The 17,089-nt window shown below is 59.0% G+C and overlaps 1 protein-coding gene across 3 annotated transcripts in view; it reads left to right on the top strand.

The window, feature by feature from the left end:
• Nucleotides 1-17,089, top strand: part of HTT (huntingtin) — a 110,389-nt gene that overhangs the window by 23,553 nt on the left and 69,747 nt on the right. For 2 of the 3 annotated variants that reach the window (XM_080681146.1, XM_080681144.1), the window contains exons 3-11: nt 2,926-3,046; nt 5,042-5,101; nt 5,432-5,511; nt 8,414-8,552; nt 9,534-9,675; nt 10,353-10,531; nt 11,940-12,144; nt 13,144-13,191; nt 15,604-15,684. In XM_080681146.1, the coding sequence (XP_080537272.1) occupies nt 2,963-3,046; nt 5,042-5,101; nt 5,432-5,511; nt 8,414-8,552; nt 9,534-9,675; nt 10,353-10,531; nt 11,940-12,144; nt 13,144-13,191; nt 15,604-15,684 (1,018 nt within the window). In that variant the 5' untranslated portion in view covers nt 2,926-2,962. The remainder of the gene's footprint in view (nt 1-2,925; nt 3,047-5,041; nt 5,102-5,431; nt 5,512-8,413; nt 8,553-9,533; nt 9,676-10,352; nt 10,532-11,939; nt 12,145-13,143; nt 13,192-15,603; nt 15,685-17,089) is intronic. The other variant, XM_080681145.1, reaches the window with a different exon arrangement.

The following is a 17,089-nucleotide window of genomic DNA, read 5'->3' as shown; positions in this document are numbered from 1 at the left end:
TGGCTGCTGGATTAAGGAGATGGATTTGAGGTGTAAAAAGGATCCTGATATATTTTATTCATGGCATGTTGAATTAGTATTTTTGAGACATTGGGTTAAGTCAGTGGTCAGCAAACTCATCCGTCCACAGAGCCAGATATCAACAGCACAACGATTGAAATTTCTTTGGAGAGCCAAATTTTTTAAACTTAAACTTCTTCTAACGCCACTTCTTCAACATAGACTCACCCAGGCCGTGGTATTTTGTGGAAGAGCCACACTCAAGGGGCCAGAGAGCCGCAGTTTGCCGACCACGGGGTTAAGTGAAATGTAGCATGAAGATAATTTTCCCTGTTTCTCCTGGTTTCTGTGGTGTCTCTTAGAAAGCCTAACCGTCGCACAGCTCACACGGTCAGTGGACAGCACGGCTCTGAGCAGGGCTTGATGCTGGCCTGCGCCTGGGCCCTCCCTGCTCTGCTTACTCCCTCCTCTGCTCCCTCCCTCCTCTGCTCCCCTCCCTCCTCTGCTCCCTCTCTCCTCTGCTCCCCTCCCTCCTCTGCTCCCTCCCTCCTCTGCTCCCTCCCTCCTCTGCTCCCCTCCCTCCTCTGCTCCCTCCCTCCTCTGCTCCCCTCCCTCCTCTGCTCCCTCCCTCCTCTGCTCCCTCCCTCCTCTGCTCCCCTCCCTTCTCTGCTCCCTCCCTCCTCTGCTCCCTCCCTCCTCTGCTCCCCTCCCTCCTCTGCTCCCTCCCTCCTCTGCTCCCTCCCTCCTCTGCTCCCCTCCCTCCTCTGCTCCCCTCCCTCCTCCGCTCCCCTCCCTGCTCTGCTCCCTCCCTCCTCCGCTCCCTCCCTCCTCCGCTCCCTCCCTCCTCCGCTCCCCTCCCTCCTCTGCTCCCTCCCTCCTCTGCTCCCTCCCTCCTCTGCTCCCCTCCCTCCTCTGCTCCCCTCCCTCCTCTGCTCCCTCCCTCCTCTGCTCCCTCCCTCCTCTGCTCCCTCCCTCCTCTGCTCCCTCCCTCCTCTGCTCCCTCCCTCCTCTGCTCCCTCCCTCCTCTGCTCCCCTCCCTCCTCTGCTCCCTCCCTCCTCTGCTCCCTCTCTCCTCTGCTCCCCTCCCTCCTCTGCTCCCTCCCTCCTCTGCTCCCTCCCTCCTCTGCTCCCTCCCTCCTCTGCTCCCTCCCTTCTCTGCTCCCTCCCTCCTCTGCTCCCCTCCCTCCTCTGCTCCCCTCCCTCCTCTGCTCCCTCCCTCCTCTGCTCCCTCCCTCCTCTGCTCCCCTCCCTCCTCTGCTCCCTCCCTCCTCTGCTCCCCTCCCTCCTCTGCTCCCTCCCTCCTCTGCTCCCCTCCCTCCTCTGCTCCCCTCCCTCCTCTGCTCCCTCCCTCCTCTGCTCCCTCCCTCCTCTGCTCCCCTCCCTCCTCTGCTCCCCTCCCTCCTCTGCTCCCTCCCTCCTCTGCTCCCCTCCCTCCTCTGCTCCTCACGCTGCACTGCACGTGGGTGAGGCGGATGCTCCCCGGGGCAGGCTTGGTGTCCTGCTCTGTCTGCTGACCGTCGCTGAGTGGTCCCTTAGCTTTCTGCTGGGCTCCCTGACCGTCGGTGGGGATCGTGAGGGAGAGTGGGGGGACTCCATTTCTGAGCACACGGGGTTGAGATGAGACCCTGAGCCGGCAGCCGACTTGGCTGTGGGGCACGGCGCCATTGTTGAGGGCCGTCCTGTGGGCGTGCTGCGCTTCCCAGCGCTGGGACACCGGGTTCGTGTCCGTGGCCGTCACCGCAGCTCGCTCTGGCTGTGTTTGGCCTGCTGGACTCGACAGCCGCAGGCTCTCGGTTAACGTGTCGAAGTCACTCAGACATGGCGGAGTTCAGTGTGAGAGTGTGGCCGGGCCCGGACAGCCGGCCCGTGGACACGGGTCTCGTGGGAAGAAGGCCCAGAGGGAGTGAAGAGCTACAGGTGCGCTGCCTCGGGTCAGGACTGTGGCTCCAGGACTGTGGCTCGGGGGGCTGAGGGTCTGTCCCTGGAAGGTCGCCGGTTCAGTTCCCGGTCAGGGCGCCCACCTGGACTGAGGGTCCCATCCCAGGCTGGGCACCTGTGCAAGACAGCCCACTGATGTTCCTCACACGATGTCTCCCCCCCCTCGCTCTCTCCCTCCCTCTCTCGCTCTTTCTCTCTCCCCTCCCACGCCTCCCCTCCCTTCCCTAAGCATGCTCTCGGGTGAGGGTTAGGGAGAGGAATGCTGCAAGTCAGGGCAGCCTGTGGCACAGAGCAGATGTCTGTCCGGGTTCAAGTGTTCCAAGCAGGGTCACTTGTGTGTTTTGTGTGTGTGTTTTGTGTAATCCTCACCCGAGGACATTTTCCCATTGAGTTTTATTTGGGGAGAGGGGGAGGGAGGGAAAGACTGAGAGAAACACCGATGTGAGAGAAGCACATCCATTGGTTGCCTCCTGCAGGAGCTCTGACCGGGGCCCGGGCCAGGGAGGAAGCCTGCCGCCGAGGTCCGTGCCCTTGACCGGGTTCGCTTCCTCTGGTCCAAAGGCGGATGCTCTACCCACTGAGCCAAACTGGCCAGCCGGGCTCAAGCAGTGTCTTTTTAAAAAATGGAGTTAAAATACACAAAAAGCAGAGTCTTTCAAAAACGTTTAAATTAAAACCTTAAAAAATGAGATTTGTTTTGCGAATACAGCCCTTTTTTTTTGTAAATAAACTTTAAAAGTTTAGAATAGCTTCAGATTCACAGAGGAATTACAGAGCCAGCACGAGTTTCCAGTGCCCACACCCGGGTCCCCATCGTAGCCGCTAGCGTCGCTGGTCCGTGCTCCCCGGTGGGAGTCCACGCGCAGACATCGGCCTTCGTTTGGTGCTCCAGCGTCCCGGGCAGGACGCCAGACGCCGCGTGGCGTGTGATGGCCGTGGCTTCTTGGGCCCTTCTCGGCCGTGACGCGCTCTCTCCTGTTCACTCAGAAATTCCCCGGAGTTTCAGAAGCTGCTGGGCATCGCCATGGAGCTGTTCCTGCTGTGCAGCGACGACGCCGAGGCGGACGTGAGGATGGTGGCTGACGAGTGCCTCAACAAGGTCATCAAGGTGGGAGCCCGGCCAGCACGCCCCGAGGCAGACTGTGCCGCCGCCGCCGCCTGCGGACTTTCACCCACCCGGGCCGCCCAGTAAATTCCTTCCATGAGTTAAGAGAGGCCCCGGGGACGCGTTCCCCGAGCTGGGTGTGGCCGGCGGCCGTTTGTTTGGAGAGGCGCAGCCCCGGCTGTCCGGCTGTCCGGCTGTCCGTCCGCACTGGCTGCAGGCGGGGGGCGGCGTCTGCCTGCCTGTCTGCTGGTGTCTTGCTGCACCCGCGGGACTGTGGCCCCACTGCAGGGTGTGGGCGGGCGGGTGCTGAGGGCGACTCCTGGGTGCGCTTCGGGGCGAACCCCATGGAGAACACAGGGCCCCGGAATCCTGCTCGGTGTCTCCAGCCCCTTCCTTCGGCCCCCCTCTGCCCCCTGGGGTCTGCGCGGGGTGGGGGGGAGCGGGGGGGCAGTACTGCTTGCAGGGCAGGCTGTGACTTGACAGCAGGTTAGCTGGGCAGGGAGGGGTCCCAGGACAGGAGGTGAGCCAGAAAGCGGAAGCCACTGGGTGGCAGGGCGGCAAGGAGAGAGAAGGGGACCTGTCTTCTCCCGGGATGGCCTCCTGATGTGGAGTTTGAGCCAAGGCCACAGAGCTGGAGTCTGCTGCCGCCTTTTCTGTTCCTGCTGCCACGGCCCAGCACCCTTCTTCCGTCATTCTCAGTGCACGGAAACGGCCCTGCGCCGCCTCCGGCCCTCCTCTGCGTCCGCGGCCCCGGCCCCGGCCCCAACCCATCCGGGTGGAGTTCGCGCTGTCCAGACTGAGACATGGCTCCCCCTGTGGTTCCCCCCGGGGACTCGCCAGCAGGAGGCAGGGGCTCCGGCAGAGGTGTTGGCACTTTCTCCAAAGCCATTGCGCACGTTGGGTCAGGAGCCGATGCCTCCGCTCCTTCTCCGCAGGGTCCTTGTCATGGGGCCTTGCCGGGAAGATGGGGCGCATTTCGCTCTTCGTTTATGTAGGAAAGTGCTCTGGGGACCCGATAACCTGGCCCCGTGCTCTGCCCTCAAGCCACGTCCAGTCCCGTGTGAGGCGGCGTGGCCGAAGTCACTCAGTGCCCGGTGCAGACCGCGAGTCCCGCCGGGTGGTCGCTGCCGGGGTAGAGGGGCTTCCTGGGGGTGGGGGTGGGTGAGCCAGGAGACTCGGCCTCTGACACCGTGGGGCCGGCCGGCCGGCCTCTAGTGCCAGGAAGCCTCGCAGGCTCACAGAGGAGGGTGCCTCGGTGTGTGCCTCCCAGCCTGGGGGCGCTGAGGTCAGCCCGAGGGCTTTGTGCTTTATGTGGGGAGGAGGAGGGGCTCTGGCAGACTGCTGACCGGTCAGAGGAGTGCTTATTCCGGACGAGAAGCCTGTGCCGAGGGAGGCCTGCCTGGGAGCCGGGGCCAGGGCCGAGGGCGAGAACGGGGCGTGTGGGAGGAGGCGGGCCGTGGGAGGGCGAGCGGGCCCTGGCCGGGAGGGCCTGTGGCTCCCAGCTGGCTGCGGGCTCAGAGGGTCCCTGGGCCACAGGCTGGGCGCACCCGGACATCAAGGGAGGGCCAGACCTTCAGGAGGACGCGGGGTCTGCACGGGAGCGGGCGTGTGACCCATGGCAGAGCGAGGCTCTGACCTTGCGGGTGCCCCGCCCCGGCTCCCTGGCTCAGGCCTTGCTGATGAATGTTGACCACCTGGCAGAGCGCACGTGGGCGAAGACAGACCTTTCGGGGTGGTCTGCCCTCGCTGCCTGGTCAGGGTTTCAGAAAAGAGCTTTGGAATGAATTGAACCACCTGCCATTTAGCTGTGCTATTCCGTAGTATTGGATTGAGATAAAAGTTAAATTCGCTTCCGTTTTCAGCCAAGGGAACCACTGGATAGGTTCCTCGTTTAGTCGCTGTTAGCGTTTGCCTTGCCCGACTGGGGTGCAGGCTGCCTCTCGGCTGCCTCGGAGCTGCTGCGGGCTGTCGGCCTGAGCCGCGTCTGTTGTGTTGCAGGCGCTGATGGACTCCAACCTGCCGAGGCTGCAGCTCGAGCTGTACAAGGAGATCAAGAAGGTGCGCCCTGCTCCCGCCCGCAGCTCGGCCATCCCGCACCTCACGCGTAAACGCGTTAGGAGGAAGCGCTGTTTGCTGTAGCAGACATAACTTTACTTCCTTCTCTCTTCGTTGTCTATTAGATGAGTTGGGTATTTAAAGTGGTGACTTAACCTTTATATCGTGACAGTTAAATTCACTGGACCTTAAAATTTCTAAAGTAAATATTCACATGGCCTTTTCTCTAAGAATAGCAGTTAACCATGAAAAAACGCTTCTGTTATGTGACGTCCTCTTGGTGACTAGTGTCCGTGACCCTAACATGTAACTCCTCTCGTTAAATCCACGCAGAACGGCGCTCCCCGGAGCCTGCGCGCTGCCCTGTGGAGGTTCGCCGAGCTGGCGCACCTGGTCCGGCCTCAGAAATGCAGGTGCGTTGCGTGCTCGGCGTCGCCGGCAGCCCGTTGTCTCGGTGGAGGCCAGCTCCTGTGCGTTCTTTACGTCTGAGCTCCAGCGTCGCTTCCTGAGCTCGTCCCTGTGCGCTGTGTTGTGGCTGATGTGCCCTGGTTTTTCCTCACGGCTCTTACCGCTCTCAGAAGCGTTCCTGCACACGCCATCTGTGTGCTTGTTCATCGCTGCCTCCCCTCCCCCACGGCCCGTAGGAGGTGGGCGCCCCGGACAGCAGGTCTCCCCCGTCCTGTGCTGACAACAGTGTCCTGTCCGCACACGGCACCTGCGGAAAAGGGACTTGGCAAGTGGTTGGAGGTCAAGTCCAGCCCAGTGCTCACTGTAGGAGTTACGGGACTGTATGCCTGTGGTTGGAGGTCAAGTCCAGCCCAGTGCTCACTGTAGGAGTTACGGGACTGTATGCCAGTGGTTGGAGGTCAAGTCCAGCCCAGTGCTCACTGTAGGAGTTACGGGACTGTATGCCTGTGGTTGGAGGTCAAGTCCAGCCCAGTGCTCACCGTAGGAGTTAAGGGAATGTATGCCAGTGGTTGGAGGTCAAGTCCAGCCCAGTGCTCACTGTAGGAGTTACGGGACTGTATGCCAGTGGTTGGAGGTCAAGTCCAGCCCAGTGCTCACCGTAGGAGTTAAGGGAATGTATGCCAGTGGTTGGAGGTCAAGTCCAGCCCAGTGCTCACTGTAGGAGTTACGGGACTGTATGCCAGTGGTTGGAGGTCAAGTCCAGCCCAGTGCTCACCGTAGGAGTTAAGGGAATGTATGCCAGTGGTTGGAGGTCAAGTCCAGCCCAGTGCTCACCGTAGGAGTTAAGGGAATGTATGCCAGTGGTTGGAGGTCAAGTCCAACCCAGTGCTCACCGTAGGAGTTATGGGACTGTATGCCTGCCCAGGGCATGGGTTACCGACGTGGGCACTAAATTGTGGGCGTTCACCTGCGGATAGTTCTGATATGGAACAGCTCCGTCTTAAAAAACAAGGAAGGACCACAGCTCTTAACTCCACCTTCATCTCCTCAACTGCAAAACGCCCCTGAGGAAGGGGGCGTGGCCCGGGCCCTCACTGTGAATGTGAAGCAGTGATTGATTCCAGTGCGTTTGCCTCTAACAGAGATACAGTACTAGGAAATGTCTCTTTATATAACCGTTGGCTTTTACTGTTATTTTTGAAAAACTGGTTACATTCTCCACACAGCAACCACCGTGACCTTAAGATAGGACTGGATCGAGTGGTTTCCTCTCTCGCACGTGTGGCTCATCCCCCAGAGACTTCTCACCAGCCCAGGGAGAGCTGCCCCAGGCCCCGTCACCCCAGACAATTGGCCTGATTTTACTTCTTCAAAAGCCAGATTTCTCTTCCTCTTGATGGCTGGTTTGTTTTCCCCTGGGGTCTCCGCGAAACAGTTATCTCCTTAGCATGTGGCCCAGCCTCCCGGAGGTGGTCCTGGCTGCAGACGGCTTGAAGCCTGTCCCTGCACCAGAGGGCGCTGCCGAGTTCCCCAAGGTTGGCGGGGTCCTGAGGTCCTGGCTTGTCCAGCCTGTGACCCCCCGTCCCTCAGCATGGCAGCAGCTTTCTCTGGAGCCAGGTCTTATCTCTGAGGCTGTTTAGCCTGAGCACTAACCCTTTTGGTAATGCTCTTCCAGAAAGCTTCGTTCTCACTCCTTAGCCTCTTTCCCTCGTCTCTGTCTTAGGTTGATTTAAGCGGCCTTCCCTTCATGCTAGAAAAGGCAGCCTTTACTGAAGAAGTGTGGCTTGAGCCCTGTAGTGGGGTGGGGGGCTTCAGCGGCTGGTTGCACGGGGAGGCGGGACTCTCCCAAGGCGGGACGGTCCGGTGCTCTGGGGAAGGGGTAGAGCCGCCCCACCCATCGGAGCAGAGGCTTGGTGCAAGCTGTGCAGTTGCAGAGAGCTGCCTTAGGAGAGTTTGTGTTTTTCAGAAAATTCAGTCTTTTTTATTGAGTTTATTGGTGTGACACCAGTTAACAAAGTCATACAGTTTCAGGTGCACAGTTAGGTCCCCCGCTCATCGTCTGTACACTACTGTGTGTCCACCCCAAGTGAAGGCTCCTGGTATCGCCATGGATCCCCCACACCTTCCTGCACCTCCCAACGTGGTGTTCCTTACGTCACCTCTTATTTCCTAATTTAAAATACGAGTGTTATAATAACTTACCGTTTACTGCAAATAATTTTTTTAATGTATTTTTATTGATTTCAGAGAGGAAGGAAGAGAGAAAGAGATAGAAACATCAATGATGAGAGAGAATCATTGATTGGCTGCCTCCTGCATGACCCCCACTGGGGATCCAGCCCGCAACCTGGGCATGTGCCCTTGATGGGAATTGAACCTGGGACCCCTCAATCCGCAGGCCGGAGCTCTATCCACTAAGCCAAACCAGCCAGGGCTGCAAATAATTTTTAAAATTTATTTTATTAAAAAAATTTTTTTTAATTTACTTCAGAGAGGGAGAGAGAGAGAAAAACATCAATGATGAGAGAGAACCATGGATCGCTGCCTCCTGCACACCCCACACTGGGGATCGAGCCCACGACCTGGGCGTGTGCCCTGACAGGGAATCGAACCGTGACCTCCTGGTTCCTAGGTTGACGCTCTACCCCTGAGCCACACGGCTGGGCTGCACATAATTTTTAAATGTGCTTTGGAGAGTCCTCTGGTTGTGGGGGAAGTGGAGGGTGAGCGTCTGCCAACATTTGAACTTCCTGTGCAGTTCACCCTCCTTTAGCTGAGGTTTGTCCCCCTTCCAGTGAGTTCTGTTTTGCTATAAAAACAGGTTTTTCTCCAACAGGCACTAAACTGGTTGTTTGTCTTACTAAAGTAGACCTGGTAGAGTAATTCAGGTCCCTTCCTCCTGTGCAGGCCTTACTTGGTAAACCTCCTGCCCTGCCTGACTCGGATAAGCAAGAGACCGGAGGAGTCTGTTCAGGAGACCTTGGCTGCAGCCATCCCCAAAATTATGGCTTCGCTTGGCAATTTTGCAAACGACAATGAAATTAAGGTATGATTCTTACCTCGACTCACAAACCTGTGAATGGGTCTGGTGGGGAGTTGGGGCTTTGGGACAGTCATTTGAAAGTACTTCTAATTTATTTATTTTTTAGTTTTTATTTATTGGTTTATAGAGACAGGGAGGGAGAGAGAGAGAAACATCCATTTGTTGCCCCACCCATGTATGCATTCATTGGTTGAGCCTTGAATGTGCCCCGCCTGGGGATGGGACGCGCGACCTTGGTGCACTGGGACGACACTTCAACCGCCCCCCCACCCAACCGGGGCCTGGCAAGCCCATGATTTCCATCAGACTCTTTGAGGCGCCCGAGGGGCTGCCTCCTGCTCCTGCCCCCTTACTGTTGTTGTGGGTGAGGAGTGGAGTAGGGGCCGGTGCATCCTCGCGGGCTTAGAGGGCGCCGCTCCGGGAAGATGAGCTTGGTGTGCGGGGGGGCGAAGGGGGTCTCCTCACGCTGCCCGGAAGCTCATCGGGGTTGTTCCGGGTCCAGGGGCGCCCAGCTCCCCGATTTCTCGCACAGAGTGAGCGTGTGCCGCACAGGGCAGCCTGCTTGTCCGCGCTCCAGGCCCAAGGCGCCTCGTAGTGACCGTCACAGGCAGCACGTGTCCGAGCCGCCTGGGAGGCCGGGCGTGGCTGTCGCTGGCTACGCTCCTTTCTCTCTGGCCCCTGAGGTGTCAATTTCTTTTACTGCATCTATGTCGCACCGTGTCATTCCCTGACCCCGTCCTCAAACACCGCGGGGGCAGCTTCTCCAGAGCGAAGGCTCCCACTTGCCCGGTCTCCGCTGCGCTCTGCGCGGCGGGAGCAGACTGTCCCGTGCGCTGCCCTGCAGTTCCCCGACCGGCTTCTCCCAGCCGGAGAGTCTCGGGTTGTTGATGACTGGGCCCTGCGAGCATTTGGAGCCAGTGAGGCTTCATGGACTGCACAGCGCCTCAGGGGCCGTCCTCCTCTCCACGGTGCGCGTGGCCACAGGTCCTGCTGAAGGCCTTCATCACGAACCTGAAGTCCCCCTCCCCCACCACACGGCGCACGGCGGCGGGCTGCGTGGTGAGCGTCTGCCAGCACTCGCGGAGGACGCAGTACTTCTACAGCTGGCTGCTCAGCGTGCTCCTAGGTGAGACACGGGCCTGGCGGCGCCCCGGGGGGGGTGGTCTCCGGCCTCTGCAAGAGACAGACCGTTGAGATCAGGCCGTCCCTCGGCCAGTGGGCAGACCCTGGGGCCCTGCTGACTGGGAAATGGGAGCTCGGTCGGGGCGGCTGTGAGCCCGCGGTGGGTCGGGTGAGGGGTGGGAAAGGCTGTTCCTCTGCAGAAGCGTGGGCGCCCACGGCCGGCCAGCCAGCAGGGCAGGGGACAGGCCCGCGTGCCACCCCAGCGCCTTCCCGGGCCCAGCCCTCGTGCGGCCAGCCTTCCCAGCCGGCGTGGTGGCTCTGAGTGCAGGGAGCCCCTCTGGCCCTGCGGTTCTCTGCCCGGTGCGGCTGCCCACGGCCTCCCCCGCACACGTGTCACTGAGGTCCACACCGGCAAGCGCAGGCACATGCGGACCTTTGTGTGAGGACGCCCGGCGCTCCGATGCAGCGAACTCGGTGTGGAGGCCTTGCTTGCTCAGCCACGGTGCTGGGTCTCCCTTGGAAGGCCCCGACCTCGCCCGGCATGCGATGCACAGTATGCTTTCCCGGCGACGTCTGTGCATCGCTGTCGGCCCCGCAGCTCAGAGAGGGCTCTGCGGGGCCCCTGCAGCCAGAGCGTCCAGAGCCCCCAGGAGCCAGATGCAGAGCTGTGCTGCCTTCCAGGGCTGCTGGTTCCCGTCGAGGGCGAGCACCCCTCCCTGCTGGTCCTTGGAGCGCTGCTCACCCTGCGGTACTTGGTGCCCTTGCTGCAGCAGCAGGTCCAGGACACCAGCCTGAAAGGCAGCTTTGGGGTGACACGAAAGGAAATGGAAGTCTCCCCCTCGACAGAGCAGCTGGTGCAGGTAGGAGCCCTGGTTCACTCTAGGGCAGACACAGCCATGACTGACACCCCGCGAGTCGCTCACGGGGAAGGGGAGCAGCACAGCCGAGGTTCAGAGCACGGGCTCCGCAGCCGGACCCCCTGGTTCAGGTCCGAGGTCACGGCCCCCAGCCCTGGGCCTCAGAGGGAAATGCCGGTGACTCTGCTAAGGTTACAGCGTAGCACATAGACCCTCCTAGCCCGGCCGGGCACGGCGCCGTGGCCCTGTTCCTGACCAGGCCAGGACACGTGTTTGTCTGTGCTGTAAACATCGATCGAGGCCCCTCGCGTCCTGTGTCTGTACACACGATAAATTCGGGTTTTGTCTGAGCTGCTGGGCAAAGCACATGGTTTAAATAGTGACACGTTGTGAGCCCTAATCCTGTGAAGCAGTGATGTCGCTGACAGCATTCGGGAGGGCAGGCGGGGGGGGCAGTGGCGGCCTAGTCCTCACTTTCCGAGGCAGTTCGTCCACAGGCGGTAGATCCCCTCGTGCAGGGCGCACGCCTTCTCTGTGACGGGCCAGCTGCTCCCTGACGGCCGAGCACGGAGGCAGCAGACGCGCAGGCGTGGCGTGTCCGCCAAGACCACGTGCGGGGAGGTGGCGGGCGGGTTGCCTGAGGACTGCAGTTTGCAGACCTGCGACCCAGAGCGATGGAGGGCCCAGGAGAACCAGAGCAAGCCACGGGGGTCCCTGCCCTGGAGCTCTTGGTTCTGTGCCCTCTTGTGCTGGCTCTGTCTTTTTGAAACATGTTTTACTTTTGCGACGTTAAAGGGAGGGCTGCCCAACTCAGCAAACAGAGAGAGTGCCGGTTCATTTTGAGCTTCAGATGAACGGCGAGTAAGTGTGCGGTGTAAGTCTGCCGGGAATCACACCCTACCACGGAGTTACTAGTTCATCCGGAACCCGGACTAACGGGGCGCTCCCGCGTCACTGGGCCGCTCCCCGGGAGAGTAAACGTGTCACGTCCACGTAACTGACGGGCCGTGCTGGAAGCACTGGCAGAATCTGACGAGAGGCCTTCACGGGTCTCGTCAGCTCTTTCTCGGTGGCACTCCTGACTGAGGTCCTTGCTTCGGAAATGTGTCAGTCACGCCTCAGTGCCCACGGAGCGTCCTCGCCATCCCTGGCCAGCCGGGAGGCGGAGACCTTCGCCAGCTGCCTCTGCCTCTGGGCACGCGCTCCGCTCCCCTAAGGAACGCGTACCGTAGTGGAAAGTCTCGAGGGAATTTAGAAGGCCACCGGAAGCTGCTGATCTCACTGGTAGAAGCGACAGAGTTTTAGGGGCAGGAACGAAGGCGCACGTTTTCCCGCGTAAGCCGGCAGAAACAGGAGGGGACGCCCGTGCCCGTGGGAACTCCATGACAGCCGCCCCGTCTTCCGCCTCCAGGTTTACGAGCTGACCCTGCATTACGCGCAGCACCCGGACCACAACGTGGTGACCGGGGCGCTGGAGCTCCTGCAGCAGCTCCTCCGGACCCCGCCCCCCGAGCTGCTGCGCGCCCTGACCACGCCGGGCGGCCTGGCGCAGCTCAGCGCGCCCAGCCAGGAGCCCGGCAGCCGAAGCCGCAGCGGGAGCATCGTGGAGCTGATAGGTGAGTGCTAAGCCGGGGCTGCAGGAACGCTCACCCCCCCCCAGACACACACCCCCCCCAGACACACACCCCCCCCCCGCCCCCGTTGAGTCTGGGCCAAGGCGGTGATGACTCTGCAGGGGAGCTGATGGGTGGGAAGGGGAGGTGAGGATGGGTCGCTCTGGGTGTGGCTGCCTCCAGGTGGCACCTGTCTGTCTGCGAGTGAGCCTGCCGCGGGCAGACCCAGGGCCTGTCGTCTGTCGCTTTGCCAGGGATGGGCCCCTGGGTCCTCCAGGGCCCTTGTTTCTGCTGCCCTCGGGTCTGTTTGCTGCCCTCACCGACTTCAGAGAAGCTCTCCTCGCCTGCTGCCTGCTCCCACGGTCCTTGTTCTGGGGAGGGCCCGAGCCACCCGGTGCTGCTGCCCCCGCCCCCGCCCCTGATTTTCCTGCAGCAGTGGCCCTGCCTGACATGGAGACGCCCCTAGGAGCTGGGTAGACAGGAGCCTTGGGTCGCAGCTCCTGGGGGGTTTCCATCTCTCCCGCCTCTCCTCCGTCTTGTGGTGTGCGGTCCATTTAGTGCAATGTGTGTGCGCGTGTGTGCGCATGTGTGTGCGTGCACGTGCCAGGAGCAGAAATGTGCCTGTTCCCTGTCCTTGCACTGAAGAACCTTTTCTCTGCGCATTACAAATAATCGCCGAAATACTCATTCCCAATGGTGGTTCCTAACGAGAATTTGTACTTGGTTATTCGTTGACCAAATAATCGGAGGTTTCTGGTGGTTTTAATTTGGCTTTTAAGCGCACTGTATATGCACTCCTGACATTGTAGGCCTGAGCTGTATGTATGTTTGAGTGGTGATGTAGTTTTCATGTCAGAGTAAAAGCGCACTGCCTTTTGGAAATACGTTCGTATGTTCTCTGGCTTTAAAGTTGAATCAAGCTTTCTGAAAATATTTGAATTCCTTCTGAATTCCAACCGCTCGCTGCCTTACTTTCATCTGTCGTTCTTTTGTGATTTACAGCCGGAGGGGGGTCTTCCTGCAGCCCTGTCCTTTCAAGAAAACAAAGAGGTGATTATTTCAGAAGCCAGTCTGGGCCTGGCTGAGTTCCTGTTTCCTGATGCCTTGCCTGTGGGTGCATGCTGCTGGGTCGGGCCTGGCAGGGCGCTTCCATGCTGCCCCTTCGGAATTGCTGTCAGGAACTCGCCGCCTTTGGGCCGGGGCTGGGCAGAGCTTCCTGGGAAGGCCCAGGTTCCTGTGCAGCCCTGCGCCTGTGGGTCCTGAGCTAAGGGTGTGGCTGCCTCCAGTCAGATTCCTTCCCCAGCTGGCGGCCTGCCTTGTCTGCTGCTGCTGCTGCTGCTGCTGCTGCTGCTGCGCACAGTGCGTTGTGTTTACTAAGGTAACCCGTCTCCCCGGTCAGTTTGTTTAAGATGAGTCAGAAATAATGGTTGGCTCATTAGTTCATTTGGGCCTGGGGTATTCCAGCCATATTTGGCTTTTACAGGCCCAAGTGTCCTGATACAATGAATTATTTTTATTAGGTCAAAGTGTGTCTAATAAAATCTGACAGTTTGGGTACCTGTTATCACTTTGCAACAGCATTTGCTTTCTTTTCCAGTCTAGATTTCTATAGGAAGTAACTGCAGCCCGTTTTTATTTTGAAATCTGAAAAGAATAACTCCTTTTCTTTAAATTGAGGTGTAGTTGGCTTACCACATGCTAATTCTTTGTGTCGTGAGTTTGTGTGTGTTTGAGAGCCCGATGCGTAATGTTATTGGCAGTTGAATGCCATCTTTACCGGAGCACAGCAGGTCCTGGGGTTCCGTGGGCGGTCCGCTCCTACGGCGACGTAACGCGATTTTCGCCGTGAGTCGGAACCCACCTCCACGAGCTCCTGTGTCACTCACATGGAGCACAGACACAGCAGTAATGACGTGACACAGAAAAGAAATTAAAAGAGAGAGAACAGTTCCTGACCTTGACTTGTGGCAAATAAATAACAAAAAACATAAAGCGCCTACGTACAGACGTCGAGATGATGGAACTTTTTTTATAAATAAATGGGAGATGGCGACGTGACCACGAAACGACGTCCGTGGAGTCCGCCGTGACCGAGGACTGTCTGTAGACGTAGGGTGGCTAAGCTGAGGCATTTCCTAGACGGGCGCGGAGGCTCCGATGGGCCGCGCCGTGTGGGACACTCTGGGGCTTTGAGGTTTGGGTGAGCTCGAAGGTGCTTCTGGCCCCCGGGGAGGTAGTCGCTCTCCTGGGGCCTGCGGCAGTTCCTGTGCTGCGGGCGGGTCTCCGGCTCCCTGCTCCCCCGAGGGTGGGAGGGACAGCGGGTCTCCTGCTCCCTGCTCCCCCAGGGTGGGAGGGCTGGTGGGAAGGCACCGAGGCCCTGGACGAGTGGCTGGTTGGCTGGTTGTCTCCGCCAGGACCGGGGCAGGCCCGCAGGCTCTGCTTCCCAGGGTCTTCGTTCCATGCTGTTTTCTCAGTCAGGGCTGTAGTCTCTGTTGCAGCCTCAGAATTCTTTTTTCAAATGAGACCTGCGATACATGAGAGGGACAGGTAGGGTTGTTTTGGAGGCAGGGCCCCGTGAGGCTGGGGTGTGTGCCCGGCAGGGGCCCTGGCTGCCCTTGGGGCGGGCTCCTGGGGACAGATGTGCAGCCACCGCTCCAGGGACAGAGGCTTCAGCACCTGAGCGGACCTGCTGGCTTTCTCCGGGGACAGCCCTGGCCTGGGGCAGAGGGCCATTGCCAGGTCAGCCGCCTCGCTGTCCCGCTCACCGCCACTTGGGGTTTCCTTCGGGTGCTTTCACTGCCTTTTGTGTCACCTGAGTGTTCGCTGGGGAGGTGGTCACACCTGTGCCCTGTTCTTTGAAGAGCAGTGAGATTCCACGTTGCCAGTGACGGTCAGTCACTGCCATTTGATGACATTGATGTGTAATGTAACCGTGAGATTTAAGGAGTCCAGTTACGTCACATTAAAACTTTTGTGTTCTTTTTATAGGAATATATAGTCTGAAAACTATAAACTGTAAAATGTAGTTTTTGAACTTTGCAAAAGATGAAATACTATTTCAGCCTCCCAGGTTGTACGGTGCTTGAGTTAAGATTAACCTTAGAATCCAGCAGATGAAGAGGTAATAAAATAAAAGGCCTCTGGGAATGGCAGTTTCACGTGACCCGCCATTGGAGATGCCAGGAACATCCCCAGGCGGACAGAATGGTCCTGGCCATTATTGCTGTTTCTAGGTTACATAGTGATGAGTGATTGACGTTGACTGTCACATCGGCCAGTGAGTATTTGTCCGGTGCTGAGCAGCCTGCTCCCCGCTTTCCGTGTGGGCCTGCTGATGCCCTCAGAGCCCCCGGGCCCCTGGCTCTGTGTCAGCTCCAGGCAGAGCGTCCTCCACTCCAGACCAGCAGCACGGGTGCGGCTGCGCTTCCCGGCCTCCCCCGCTCACGGCGCGCTCTCTCCTAGGGAAGGTGCTCCTCGGGGAAGCGGCGGCCTGGGAGGAGGACTCCGAGTCCCGGTCGGAGGGCAGCAGCCCGGCCTTCGCAGGTAGCTCTCGGGGTGACGTGGGGCCACCTCCCTCCTCCCCCCCCCGCCCCCCTGCTCCGGGGCAGTGTGCCCCCCGCTCCGGGGCAGTGTGCCCCCCGCTCCGGGGCAGTGTGAAGCCAGCTGCTCGTGGGGGAGCATTCAGGCCTCGTTTATAGTGCTCGCTTGGAAACGTGTGTGTCTCCTCGCCTCAGATACTGGCTGTTTTCCTGCTTTAAGTTAGGGTCATTCTCCGGAGCGCACGTCCTTTTGAGGAGGAGGCGGTGGGTGGAAGTGAACTGCCTGGTAGTGAGGGGGAAAGGGATTAGAAATTGTCCACAGATAATTTAAGAAGAATTCTACATTTGTTCACAGACAGTTACGTAATGAGAGTCTTTATTCACCTCTTAAAGATGAGCATTGACTAAGATACTAGCAATGGGATTAAATGAGAGTGGTTTGGGTTGTAGAATTCATTTGAAAGAATGTTTTTAGGAAACTTATTTGGGAAGGAAAATCTGAATCATCCCAGTGGTGATTATGTATTCATTTATTTTACAAAATAGAAATCAGTGTTCTAATTACAAAAACAAAGTTAAAGTGACATTGCAGCTGTAATAACACAGCTCAAGTGCTCTCTGCCCCCCGGCTTCCAGGAGCGGCCGCTGCTGGCAGGTGGTGAGAGCTTCGTGTGGTGGTTCACGTGGGCTTGTGGTTTTCCTGGGAGTCAGAACGCAGACGAGGAAAACGTGCACGTTTGTGCTGCAGGAGGAGGAGCGGCGTAGGGGTCCTGAACAGGGGCTGGGGAGGGGAAAGGCCACCTTGAAGCGATGGTGGATTTACCGCCCTTGCTTCTGAGCACGGCTTGCCCCGAGTGCCGGGCGGGCGGCTGTGAGCGTGGCTCTGCCCAGCTGCGGGAGCCGCCCGCACTCCCCGCAAGGCCCAGCGGCTGCGGGAGCCGCCCGCACTCCCCGCAAGGCCCAGCGGCTGCGGAGGACTTGAAGTGGCGGCGCTGCTGCTGCAGCTGAGCTGCAGTGAACACCTGTGGGAACACTGCAGATGTCACAGGTGTCTGCTGCTGAACCGACCTCTTTAAACATATATTTAAAAAAAATACATATTTATTGATTTCAGAGAGGAAGGAAGAGGGAGAGAGAGAGAGAAACATCCATGATGAGAGAGAATCATGGATCGGCTGCCTCTTGCATGTCCCCTACTGGGGACCAAGCCCACAACCCGGGCGTATGCCCTTGACCAGAATCGAACCTGGGACCCTTCAGTCCGCAGGCTGACGCTCTATCCACTGCGCCACACCGGCCAGGGCTGACCGACCTCTTCAATAGGACGTGGTAACATGGTGAAAGATCATGTTTAAAGGATGCACTGTTGTCCTGCTTTTGAAAGATCCTAGTTCATATTTTCACTGTAT

The sequence above is a fragment of the Plecotus auritus genome (assembly GCF_963455305.1).
Source record: "Plecotus auritus genome assembly, chromosome: 1".
NCBI classification, from domain to species: domain Eukaryota; kingdom Metazoa; phylum Chordata; class Mammalia; order Chiroptera; family Vespertilionidae; genus Plecotus; species Plecotus auritus.
Note: the sequence above shows the minus strand (reverse complement) of the source record. Positions and strands in the feature narration are given on the sequence as shown.